A 14,139-nucleotide genomic window follows, 5' to 3' on the forward strand; every position below is an offset into this window, starting at 1 on the left:
ATGTGAATAATTTGCTCGGTCAAGGGATCATAGTCATCAAAACTTTGATCTCAACATCGATTTAGAGATCCGATCGGATGGAGATGAGACTTTGGAAATTAGAACTCAAACCGTGTAAATTGGACTTGATCTACCTCGACAAACTTAGGTTTGGGTGGATCTAACTCATTTGGAGAGATCTAACCCTATTACCTCGCTTAGTCATCTCTAACCTCCTTTCCATCTCACACCATGTTATATCGGTCATTCCTAGTTAATCATAGAACTTATTAGTTGGGTTCAGAAAATAATCCTCGATCAATTCGGTTTACTAATCATCTTGTTTGAGCTAATGCCTTTAATTTTTTTAAATCTTATTTTATTTGTTATTCGGATGTATATAATTCGATCAGGTTAGTTATAAATTGCCCCTTTATAGTTAGATTTTCTTAGTACCTTGGACCTTAGACTTAAAAAATTTACATTGAAATCTTTGTTGGTTATAAAAGTAAATCATCTAGGTTCATTTATTCTAACATCATTGATTTTACTAACGAAAATATAAAAATAATAGATAAAAAGATAATTTAAACGTTCGAGTTGGTGGTGATGGATGATAGCACTGTTGGGGCTAATGGTGGTTGTTATGGATGAGAAGAGCAGCAACGAGAAATGAGTGTTACTCTATATCTAGATATATTGACGCCAACATAGTTGTTGAGTGACCCTTTCGTCGCTCTACATTTGCATTAGCATCGATGCAATAATCGAGTGACAAAAAGAGTCGCTTATTGCATTGACGTCGACGTAGTTGTTGAACGACGAAAAAATCACTCATTGTGTTGACGTCAACATCGACGCAGTTGCAGTGACGAAAGGGCTACTCGACATCTGCATCAGTGCTAACGCAAATGTAGAGCGATGTCGCTCTGCATCTACGTCGGTGCTGATACCGTGAGCGGCCCTTTCATCGCTCCATATCTGCATCGATGTCAACATAATTGTCGAGTAGTGAAAGGGTCACTCAACATGTATATCGATAGCCCTTTTGTTGCTCAGCAACTACGTTAGCGTCAACGTAGATACAGAGCATCCCTCATCTTTTATCATCGCTCTCCTTATCTATAACAATCACCCACGACAATCAACGTTGTCGTCATCTATCATTATCAATTGGAATATTATAATTATCATTTTGTCTCTTGATTTTATGTTTCCATTGATAAAACCAAGGATGTTATGATAAATGAACCTAATTGTTTTACTTTTATAATTAATTATAGAAGATCAACTAAAAAAATCTAACTATATTTAATTAGTCCAATCCATTGTTATGTATACATGATTCTAATGATTTGACCCATCGATTCAATTGATGGTTTATGTATACATGATTCTCTTTGATATATAATTCATGTTGCATTCTTTTAGAAGTTGTATAGGACCTTTGATCCTCGAATAATAGCGGAGTAATGAAAATAATACTAATTAATAAATTAGATAAGACAACTCCTCGTGCAATTATTCTATCATTATTCTAATATGAGAGACAAATCACATGCATTTAACACGGTTGAGGCATGATAGAGCCAACATCAGAAACATTACACATCCGATGATAGAAACAACGTGGGTGTGTCTGCTTCGCCTCTCTCGCTTCAATCTCTGCATTAATGGTTATTACGACTCTTATAACTACACAGTGTCGATATGTAGCTATTCTTCATCGCATTAAAGAATGCAACCAATAAACGCGAGACACCTATACACCACAAACGTGACGAGATTATTTGCCCACGTCTTCCCGAGACAAAATTGATTGATAGATTGTGATTTGTTTACATCCACTTGGTCAAAATTGCTTAGATCATATGTCATCGAACTATGTTGTCGTAATCGGTAGAAAGTATGACGTAGATAAATATAAAAGATAATTTTACATTTCTATTTTAATCATAATATTTAAGGATCAATCATATACTTTAGTGAGCATATGATCTAAAGAAATCTCTTCCATAAATATATATTATCTCAATAAATAAAATTATTTTTTTCATAATAAATTTTTAGGTTAAGATTCATTTTAACCCTTATAGTTTTGTTTATGGACAACTTAACCTATATGATTTACTTGTATCTAAAATAATCTTTACATTTTCAAAAACATAACATATAAGCTTCTTCCGTCAAGTCTGAGTTAACAGACATTAAAGTATGCTTGCGTGACATGTTACCTCATAATAGACTACTAATACAATAATATGTGTAATTTAAGTTTAAAAAAAAGAATCCATTTTAGCCCATGTGGTTTTAGTCATGGACCACTTAAGCTCTTATGGCTTTGTTTTTCTCTAAAATAATTTTTATATTTTAAAAAATATAACATACAAGTCTCTCCCGTCAAGTCTGAGTTGATAAATGTTAGAGTTTGCTTACGTGATATGTTGACTCATAATAAACTATTAACATAATAATATATATAATTTAAATTAAAAAAATTACGACTACCGTCAATGGTGGGAGAAGGTGTCATCATGGAAGCGACCACCACCAGCAGCACCGAGCCGCTACTGCCTAATAAGGCATCGTATGTATATAACCTCTCCTACGCTGACAACAAGCTCAAGAGCTTCTGGTCCTACCTCGAGTGGATGTGCATTGATGAGTCTGATGCTAAGCATATAATGGTCTCCTAATCCCTCTTCCTTCTCTTGGGCATCTTCGTCCTCACTACCTCCCACTTCGTCCTCTTGTGCACCTCCATTAGTCGCACTTACGATGTGGTGGTCCAACTCTCCCTTGCCTCTAACTTTGACCTTTCTTACCTTTGCCTCTCCACCTTCGTCAATTATTACGACCTTCGTCGCTTCCTCTTTCTTGACAAGATAGATTTTTTGAAAAATTTAAATTGCATGTATCATTATCATTATATTAATAATGTATTATGAATTAGCATGTCACGTAAGTATACTTTAACATCGATCAACTCAGACTTAACGGAAGGGACTTATATACTATATTTTTAAAAATATAAAAATTATTTTAGATACAAACAAAACCATGAGAGCTTAAGTGGTCTATGACCAAAATCACAAGGGCTAAAATGAACTATTTTTTTTACTTAAATTACATATATCATTATATTAATAATTTATTATGAATCAGCATATAAACTATAACATTTGTTAACTCGAATTTGATGAGAGAAATTTATATACTATATTTTTAAAAATATAAATATTATTTTAGATATGAGTAAACCATAAATATCTAAATGATTCATGATCAAAATCACATAGGTTAAAATAAATTATAATCCTAAATTCTTTAATAATAAGTTATGAGTGATACAATACGGGGAGGAGCTTCACAAAATCTAACACTTGTACAACACAATCGAAGAAAGAAAACTTACGGTGACATGACCACAGCATCATCAACAAGACAAACAATCGAACATCGTAAACTTCAAACAAAGTCAACGAAGGCACTCGAATGGAGTAAGAATTATTTTATGAACATTTTGGTCAATGTAATCGTATCCGGCGATTTATTTGATTCATTGTGGTCCTCATCTTAGATAAATGGGTTAAATCTTGTCTCTATCATTAGTGTCCACCTGCTGTGGGACAACTATTTCCTTTGCCTACGGTGCTTAGTGCTGCAATTACTCCTTTGTTTCAACTTACGTAGATTACTCGCACTCCTGCGAGATCGAAATCCTCAGACAAAACCGCATCACATAATTTAGTTTCTATGTTATTCGAATAGATTTAATTAGCTTTGAGATATTTTGTATATGGTTTAACTTATCACATAGTAAGAAGATCTGAATAATTCTAATATATTTTCTTAAATTTTGATTGTAAAATTTACGAAAATTGATCTTTATTATTCGATGGAGTGATATTATGAGTGCCAAGTGATAGTAATCCTTTATTCGATCATCATCATCATCGTCTCTTCGTTATTTTTTTTATTATTAGAAAGAAGAAAAAGGAGGGAGGGAGCGATGCGGTGGCCGCCGACAGTGCAGTGCAAGAAGATGAAGCTAGTTGGTATTCATTGCATGAGGTCGCGACGGCGGCCCCCTCGGAGATGTCTTTAGCTCGTCCCTTATTGATGTGATTGCTTGAGCTTTCGTAGTCGTCCCTCATATTATCACATATGCATGCATAGGGTTTCGTAGTACACAACATGTGGTCGTTCGCAGAGAGTAAAAGTTCCGACGAGTCGTGACAATCCATGATCTCATCACCTTTTGACGATCGAGTCGAGGATGGAACGCACGGTTTTGAAGACAGTCTGTCACTAATATCTCATGTCACTCATCATATATAAATATATAAATGATATAAGAAATATCTATCAACCAACCAATAAATTGAACATATGGAAACAGAAAATGATAAGACGAGTCAATAAAGTTTACTATATCATCATAAATTATAATAAAAAACTATTCAAAAATCTTTGACGAATAAGAGTACTCGAAAGTATAATTAAGATTTTTTTTTTCTCTCTCTCTTTTTTTAACTTCTCATATTACTACTCGAATCATCTAAATTTTAAAATCTATCTCGGATAACTCATTTTCTTCTTTCGATCGAATATGGACTTCGAATATTCAAGAGCGATCATTGAGCATTCGATGGAGATCGTAAAGGGAGTCTCTTTGCTTCATTTATTTTTTTTCTTAGAATCAAATTCTTCGACATAAAAAGTTTGAAAAAATAGATCAAGTCGAGTTGCTTCTTCAATTTCATCACTAAGAATAAATAAAATAACATTCTTAACGAAAAATAGAACACACACACACACACACACACATATATATATATATATATATATATATATATATATATATATATATATATATATATATATATATATATATATATATATATATATATATATATATATATATATATATATATATATATATATGCACTTACAAATGTTATTGTCGCGTTACAATTCTCTTGCTATGTATGTCATGGTTTAAGGTTTGCTACGATGGATCCAACAAAAAAGTCCTCCGCTGAGCTCCATTCATTTGAAGTGGTGCTGAAACACAACAAGCAGGACTTGCGATGTCAGATCTGTTGTCGGGAATGAAGCTTTGAGAATCCATTGGTTGGTAACTAATCTGTGAAATGTAGGTGTTCCTCACTTAATGAGGCAATGTACCATTGCATATGATTCCAATGCAACACATCAAGCCACCACTGCATTTATTCTAGCATTCCTCCCTCTTGATCCAAATTTAGTGTTAGAGAATAATCAATCCATGGCACCACTAACAATCGAGGATACTAAATTTTATACCTAAAATTATAATCCGATATATATATATATATATATATATATATATATATATATATATATATATATATATATATACAAAACTTATATATTAAAATCTCATTCGATAGATTTTTAATTTTAAAATACTTATTTGATAATGATGTGACGAAGTTGGAGGGTTCGAAATCTCATATGATTAGTAAACGAAAGCTTGATCTCTCTTTCCACACCGAATGATAAGATGTTTGTGGGTCAGAGAGAGAGAGAGACCAACAGCAGTGAAGAGAGATCATGGAATCTTGCCTTCAAAAAGTGTGCTTGTCTCGTGTTAGGGGCCCTCACCACACCATGTCGGTGCTTCTCTTCTCCTTTTTTTCTCTATTTGTAGCCTTGTTGGCTTTCCCCATATGAAACGTACACGTCGTGAAGAAGGAGAAGACACAGCAATCCAAAGCTTTGTCGCCAATGATTGAAGCAGCGAAGAGGTAGAGAGAAGTCTTCTTCCCACCGGCGGATCATTAGGTTGTAGGTGAGATTTTGGAGTCTGCAACACCCGTGAGAGAGTGTGTGAATCCACCTACCACCACCACTGCAGGTTTCACTGTGTAGAGATGATGGATGAGATGAGATCATCCGCTCCTCATGCCCACCAAAGAGAATACTTTGAAGAATGACATGGAAGAATACATTCTTATATGAACACATGCCTATATATTTATAATAAACATTTGGTATATTTCTATAAGTTTTGTTACATTTGCATGCAGCATTGAATTACCAAAACTGATTGGACATCAATTAACGTGTCTTAGGAAGAAAATCTAAGTTGTCGTAAGATTTAATGTGGTTTATAATTTACTTATGTGATGATGTGAGATGAAATCATCAGTTCACTTGAACTAATCTCAACTTAAGTAGTGCATCTTCTCATATATACATCCAAAATAATTCTTCTCTTTTTTTGTCTTTTATCCTCTTTAGATATACTAATGGAAACCAGTAATGCTTACTATATGTTATATTATCTTCTCCCATCAAACCATCGAAATACATAAATTATTTTATAAAACAATCTTAGTTTTCAGGATTTCTTTCTTTTAAGTCCTTATTATTGTCTTGCAGTTGGGTTGATGGGTGAATAATTTGGATCACATTTTGCAGGAGAATTTATAATTAAAATATGAATATATTCTATCTTATTAACCAAGCAAATAAAAAAGAACTCTCATAAATCGAATCACCACAAGAGAATAAATAGAATAAAGAGAGGAGGAAACACCACCATAGAGAGAGAGAAAGAGAGAGAGAGAGAGAGAGAGAGAGAGTAGCTTAATTCTCCATCTTTTTGGTGCAAACAATCGAGTATGGTAAACATTTGATTCTTTTATTGAACAATAGTCTTCTATATATTTGCATAAATGATATGATACAAAGATATGTATGTGTATGTAAAATCATTCTCACACATTTTACTCTCCTAAAGTGGCTCTTCAATATTCGTGCTCTATCTAATAAATCTGCCAACATTCCTTCATCCAATCCCACTTTTCTTGAAGTGGTGGTGCTTGCTATCATGATGAGGAATAAAGCTGGTGCATGTCTTCTATATGACTTCCGAATCTTCTTTACTGAAACAAAGATAAGCTCGGATTTGGGACTTCGGAGTTCTCATCCCATTAATTTCATGCAAATTGATTTTATCTAAGCCATTATATATATACTTCTATATAATTTCTATTTAGTCTTATAAGATCTGTACCATTATAATGTTTCCTTACTAAGAGTATGTTGTTACCATCATCAATCATTCCAAAATAAATTTTATAATTAATTTATTTGATGTGCAAAGATAAACAATATGGCTTTTATCATCCGAGACAATATTATGACTTCTTATAACCTCTATAACAAGATTAGTGATGAGTGAATATGTCACCAAAATATCATCATTGCTTAATCAAAATATAAATATTGACATTATAATATCCTGATTTATTTTTATATTAAAAGTAGAAAAAAAAAACTTAAACGAGGGCTAAACATAACTTATGCTTGACCAAATATTTAGATTCGAAAGAATTAGTAGGTTAATTATCCTATCGAATCATATCGTGATAAATGGTATCATAGCCAATATATTGTTAGGCAAGATGAGAGGGGTTTTGGTAGATTGAGAGTATCCGTGGATAGAGATAAATGACGAGTCTAGATATGGAATCATCAGGCCTTACATGCCTCATTAAGAATGGATTAGATGGGTCTGCTACCACTAACTTGAGCTCAACAAAATTATAGATCGATTATCCATCCATCGGACAACTTTACTAACTTGAAAAATACTTATTTATGTAGACCTAATTTCTTCACGATCTACCAACAAATCTCAAATTGTGAACCTTCAATGTCTCAACCACGGGCTTAGGCCCGTATAGATATCCAAAGCCTATGTCGAGAAGAATAATCAAACTAATCCCGACAATTGATTAAGACAAGAATAGTACTCCAACATAATTATTTGTTAAACCTATAGGTGTTCGCTTGAGTGTGTGGTGAAGAGGGGATGTGAAAAGCCTCCTCTCACTAAAGTGATGATTCTCATCTTTTCTTGGCACCACCACATGTTGCCTAATTCCTTTAGGAAACATGGTACCCACTTTTGTACCAAATTCTATGGCACCGAAAGAAATTTTTGGATGGATGGAGTTCATAGCATCATTGTTAAAGCATCACTCGAGATGGGATCATTACCACTCATTCATGTTCCATTTTAAAGCTTTCCTAAAATTTTAATATGATTTAAGCTTAGTTTTCAGTTCTCACAAGAATCAAACAATGAGTTGCGCTTCCACAATCGAGTGATATCAGTGGCAGCTGATGCAGTTGTTCCACAAGCAACTCATTGTCTTCTTTGTCACTCGTTTTCCAGCCAATTTGAGATCCAATGGCAGCCTGCTCTCTCATCTCTGCACATGTTCTTGGTTAAAGCGATGTCACGATCGGTTCAGGTTCATTAAAATAAATGTGTGGATGAGTACATCAAGTTAGTATGCTGTGTTAGAATAGGACATGTAGCACTGAACATGACTCAGTCTCTTTAAAGGAGGAAGATGGGGAGATGAACATGGGATAATAGCTGGCCAGCTTAGGACTAATAACCATTATTACAACAGTAGAGGATGATAGGGACAACGTGAGTGCAAGGAAGGATGGGCTTCGGCAATAAAGAAGAAGTCATTGCTGCGGCAACACCTAATTTCCACCAAACTATATGGACCTTTGACCTGAAGGTTGCGTGGGAGGGTAGAAGTGTTGTCTGCAAGCTGTGACATGTTGGGTTTGGTCACCACGGCATGCAAGAAGAAGATGGTGGTGAGGAGAGGGGGAAAACCGTGGGAAGAGCAGCTGATGTATGCATGCATCCTTAGCTGCATTATTTCATGTTGCTTGCCTTACAACAGTGTCTGCGGATGACCGGGTCGTGTGTGATGCTTCGAAATCTTGTTCTGTATCACCCAACTCAAATCACTAGGGTTTGGGGAAGCTCTGATGCATCGTTCTGCAAGGTGTCAATGAGCTGAGATGGCAGTGTCCATGTAGCTACAGTTGTGTGTTCTTGTCATATCCAATTGGATTTGTCGGAGAATCTCTCTGCTCTTCCTCCTGATTCAATGGCTTGTTATTATACTTTTTGTTGAAGTCAATGGATAACTCAAATAAAACAGCAATGCTGTTGATCAGAAGAAGTAGGTGGTGGTGAGACCTTAGGACAATTTTGCTCCTTTTTGATGCAAATTTGAGTCAGTCAAATATATTATTGATGGATTTGTTTTGTTCCCTTTTTTTTTTATTGCGTCGAATAGTATGTATGTAAAGAGAAATGTTGAATGTTTGTTTGAGAGAGAGAGAGAGAGAGAGAGAGAGAGAGAGATTTCATTTTCCCCAAGGGAATGGGAAACTTACTGCCATCTCAAGCTTTCTATATCCCTAATAAATGGGGAGAGAACAAATGGTGAATGGTCCTCGACAATCAACTGCTCAACTGCACTCTTGTCCGCAGGACCCCCTTCCCTCTCATCTCCCTGTCACACAGCCAACAGGGTTCCGCATGCCCTTTAATGTGGCCGCACCTCGCGGCCGAGACCCTCGCCTCTCTGGATGCTAATGCGCTCCATTTCCTGCTTCCTGTCTCGGTCGACATAACAGAAAGCACGGCCTCCCTTTCATGCACCTACCGGTCTCTGTGCCACGCGAACGAGACAAGCACTGTTCTCTTGTGATCCCTTCCGTTTCAGTCCCTCGAGCAACGCTTAATGCCGCCACGGAAGGAAGTCTCCTCCTCGCTTGCTCTCACCCATCTTTGGTCACACGAGAACGAAGACGAGCTTTCCTGCCATGAACCAAGGAAAGACACAATGCAACGTCACCAGCAATGGAGTTTTCTCTTCTCAGGAGGAGCACGGCATTGCTGATGCTTGACTTCATGTAACTCTTCTTTTTCTGTGCTCTTAGGTGGTGATGACCGCACTCCATTCCTCGGAGAACATGACAAGCCTTGTCATTCCGCCTATGGTGGTGGTGTTGGTGGTTCTACTGTTTGTTTATGGTATTCGGTGGACCCTGGCTTCTTCTTCGTGAGCTCCTCCAATCTCTCACATCATCCTTGGCTCTAAGACTTTGTTTACCTTTACTTGATGTCTTGTTCGACACACTCTTCGCCACTGCACAAGAAAAGGACCTTAAATTAGACCAAGTCCATAACCAATTCAAGCCTTCTTTTCTTTGGATTCCACATGAACTGGACATGAAAAGCAACAAGACAGAAAGAAGCAACGGCAAGCATATTTCTTCCCTTCCTTTCTGCTCTGCTTCCATGCACCTCGGAAGAGCAACAATGGTGAGCAAAGCAAAGAGGAACCTCCTGCCTTCCGGTCATCTTCTCCTTCCTCCGTCCATGAAGAACTTCGCCTCATGCTTCAGCGAGCACGCAGTCAAAGTCTCCGAGCCCTCCTGCTCGGGGAGCAGCAGCAGCGGCGGCAGTTCCTTGGTGGTCGACACCAGCTGCTCGGTTCTAAGCGCCGTCACCTGCCTCTACCGGACGAGGCTGATCGCCACGCAGAGGGAGCTCCTCATCAGGGTCGCCTGGTCCAAGGGGCATGCCGGCCCCATGCTTTCCGTTGGCATCGACGACAACCCGTCGGTCGACCGGTGGGAGCCAAACGCCATGAACTGTCAGCTGCTGAGGAAGAAGAAGGGCAGCAGAGCGTACGCCGCCGGGGACTGCGCCGTTCGACTTCACTGGGACATTTCCTCTGCTAAGTTGGGATCGGGTCCGGAGCCGATCGATGGGTTCTATGTCGTGATGGTCGTGAACTCGGAGCTCGCGCTGTCGCTCGGAGACATGAGCGAAGAATGCACGCGAAGGTTCGAGGAGGCGCTTCCGGTCGCGGAATCCTCGATGATCAGCCGGAAAGAACAGGTCATCGGCCAGGGACTTCACTCCACGAGAGCTCGGTTTCGGGAGGACGGCGGCGACCACGAGATCACCATCAGGTGCAAGGAAGACGGGTGGGACGCCAAGGAGTCGGAGCTGTCGGTGACGGTCGACAAGAAGCGGGTGGTGCACGTGAGGCGGCTGCGGTGGAACTTCCGGGGGAACCAGACGCTCTTCATCGACGGGTCGCCGGTGGACATGATGTGGGACATGCACGGGTGGAGGTTCGGCAACGCGCCGGGGTGGGCGGTGTTCATGTTCCGGAAGCGGAGCGCGTTGGAGAGCAGGCTGTGGCTGGAGGAGGAGACGGTGGACAGGGAGCAAGGCGGCGCGTCGGGGTTCTCCCTGCTGATACAACAAGCCTTCAAGAGCACTTGAAGAAGCTTGGCGAGGCGTGTGATGTTGGCTGGCTTTCTACTGTTGCGCGTTGGATGGGGGGTGGGGGGGGGGGAAGCAGTCACTGACTCGATCGAGTTGCAGAGATGTGAATTGGTGGATTGATGGAGAGTAGATTGCTTCTTCCCAACCCAAACCCCCCTTTCTTTCTTGTTGATAATACAGTTTCAGTTGACTTTTTTGAGACGAACAAAAATTCCAAGGCATGGAGATGAAGCTTTCTTAGCCTTGCCTTTGTGAGGGAAAATGGTTGTGGACATTCATGCATTTAATGTGAAATGCCACTAAGAATTGCAGAATCCACCCTTAATAATCGCCACGGTTTGTCTCGACTCGGTTGGGAGCTCTGTGTTTTTTGTTCTCATGATGGATGGCTCTCCCACCACTAACACTCTCTATGAACACACAGCAGGATTTCAAGGTGATGAGATAGAAAATAACATGCTAGTTTTCATCCAACTAATCATGCTGCAACCCATGGGTTGGTTATGGGCTCCATGAGATCCCAGGGCTAACGTCTGACACCATTTTAGCCGCTACAGGATGTCAAACGGTCGGTTTTCATCACATGATGATGCGATGGGCGAGTGCTTCTTTAACACCCGCCCCTTCTTCTTCTTCTTCTTCTTTCTTTCTTTGTTTTTTTTGCCTGAATTCAGACCAAAGTTACTCCATCTCACAGAATAATATTGCATATCCTATCCTCACAACTAAAACGGTGGCAAATGAACCACAGACTACAATGGCAAGTACTTGGGGAAGTAGTCTGGCAGATCAATAATGGAATGTCAAGTTTCTTGTAGTTTTCTTATGACCTCCTATTTATGTCTGTCTGGTGTTAGGTGCTTCCTCTTTGAACTGAACAGGTCTTGGCCACTCCAGAGACTGTTTATGAGGTCATCTCCTTACTTGAAACAACTCACATCCCTTGAATTAGTAGTAGTAGTAGTAGTAGTAGGGTAGGTTTGACGCCTTCCGTTGTCCATATCAAACTATCTTGTTCTACCTGCTCCCAAAAGTTTTCTGGCCTGGGAAAGATATGGATGAAGTTTCGAGTTCAAGCAAAATCTATGTAGTCCACTGGCAAACTTGTACTCACAAGCAAGGATTTCCTTCAACCCATTGCCATCTGCAGTGGAAATGACATTTCTTGAGCCATGAGGAATAGTAGCAACTGTTGCAACAAGAGATGGACCCAAAGACTCTGAACCTAATTGATGAGTGTTGCTGCTGGTGTCTCACATGTATCTGATGACACCTAATCGAATTGATTCATTCTTGTCTCCCAGAGCACGCACATTCAGTAAACTCCGGAGAAAAAATTCTGCTGCATGACAAAAGTATACTTCTTTAAACTGATACAGAAAATGGTTTTTAATTTAAATAAGATATAGGTAAGTATGCACAACCTCCAAATTATACTGCTACCAACACAAGAAAGAAATTTCTATACATAGCAAGTGTAAGCATTTTTGTCAAGTTTCCTGAGTTGAGCAACTTAACAATCATCTCCTTGACTTCTTTTAGTTTCTTGTCTCCTTCTGGTATAACCTTTTCCAGAATTCAGGGGACAGATCAATATAACTTTTATAATGTCATTTTCAATATACTTATGTGCTACTGGACAGATTCCGAAAGCAAAAGACCAAATACCTCTTCGCATTTCACCCGATAATGACGCGACTGGGATGATGATTGGAATAATCATCAACATGCTTACAGGTTATGCATACACTTCCCAGGCCTCCACTTCTGTTGTTTAAATCATTAATTTGGTAAGTACCTCCAATTTCAGGTTTACTTCTAAACCTATAATGCCACCATTGCAGTCTTGCAGATGACACTATTTTTAGATAGTGCATACCAAAGAGGATATTATCTAGCAATGGTAAGTAGCAACAAAACTTGAAAGGAGGACCAATAGTTTCCTATATTGCTCATACCATGGATACTTCACTGTTGGAGTGTTCTTCTTTCAGGCAAACACATGGAATTCAGAGAAAGCAAAGACACTAGAGGAATTACCTAATGATACTGTATAGTTTCTTCCTTGTTAGAATCATATTCAGAGAACCTTCAGAATTCTTTTGCAAGTTTATAGACATTGAGTTGCCTTTCAGATGATTTCATTTCAGGAATTGTTTGATGCTGTCAGACATTTCAGTCAAGAATCCACTACATCACAATTCACATACTATGACAAGACTAACCTAGATCACTTATCTACAAGTCATTTTACAGCAAACAACTTTAAGTCCAAGTTTTTGTTTGCCAGTGATTATTTCAAAGAGATTTTGATTAAGAAAAAGCTTGATTTTAAGAATTTAAAACCTATGTTAGATTTTCGATTATTGAGGATGATTATGTTAAGGAATTACTCAGTCAAGCAATAAAACATGAATAATCCATCTATTAATTAATTAACTAACTAAAATATGATTAATTCACTAAGAAAACGATTAAGCAATCCTTCAAGAATAAAGAAACATCTAATAATACATAGGCTATTGCTATGGTGGCCCCCATGATGTTCTACTTTCACCAAACTATCATAAAAGAATGAAAACACAACCACAATAACAACAACATGCAGTGCTTCTATCATCATTGTCCTTCTTATGTAACTTATCAAACATAATTGATCAAAAAACTTTTCAAGATGTTTGATGATTTGCTACATCTTTTTATCTCGGCTTTAATACCATCATGAGCCATGCTAGAACCAGTCCATGAATGTTAAATTACCACTTGTTCTTGCAGACAAATAAACAACCATCATTCATCCTAGATTATAATTATCACACTACTGCTCATATTAAATAAATTTGCAGATAAATTATTTGTTGGCTAGATATGAGCAATTATTATCTAATCCGGATTCCTTACAGGCAATTAAGGCAGTCATCACATGATCATCTAATTTCACCTGATAACGGAGGTTGATGCTCAGCATCTGCTTGTACCAC

The 14,139-nt window shown here is 38.2% G+C and overlaps 1 protein-coding gene across 1 annotated transcript; it reads left to right on the forward strand.

Moving 5' to 3' along the window:
* Window positions 1-9,403: 9,403 nt before the first annotated feature.
* LOC103976515 (uncharacterized) lies at window positions 9,404-11,476 on the forward strand. The gene has a single exon (XM_009391742.3). It carries the CDS (start codon window positions 9,887-9,889, stop codon window positions 11,153-11,155), a length of 1,269 nt encoding a protein of 422 aa, XP_009390017.2. The 5' UTR covers window positions 9,404-9,886; the 3' UTR covers window positions 11,156-11,476.
* The last annotated feature ends 2,663 nt before the right edge of the window (window positions 11,477-14,139 follow it).

Source organism: Musa acuminata, chromosome BXJ3-2 (genome assembly GCF_036884655.1).
Source record: "Musa acuminata AAA Group cultivar baxijiao chromosome BXJ3-2, Cavendish_Baxijiao_AAA, whole genome shotgun sequence".
NCBI classification, from domain to species: domain Eukaryota; kingdom Viridiplantae; phylum Streptophyta; class Magnoliopsida; order Zingiberales; family Musaceae; genus Musa; species Musa acuminata.

Excerpts from the sequence above, each read along its gene's own strand:
- LOC103976515 (XM_009391742.3), top strand. The coding sequence starts at position 9,887 with ATGGTATTCGGTGGACCCTGGCTTCTTCTTCGTGAGCTCCTCCAATCT.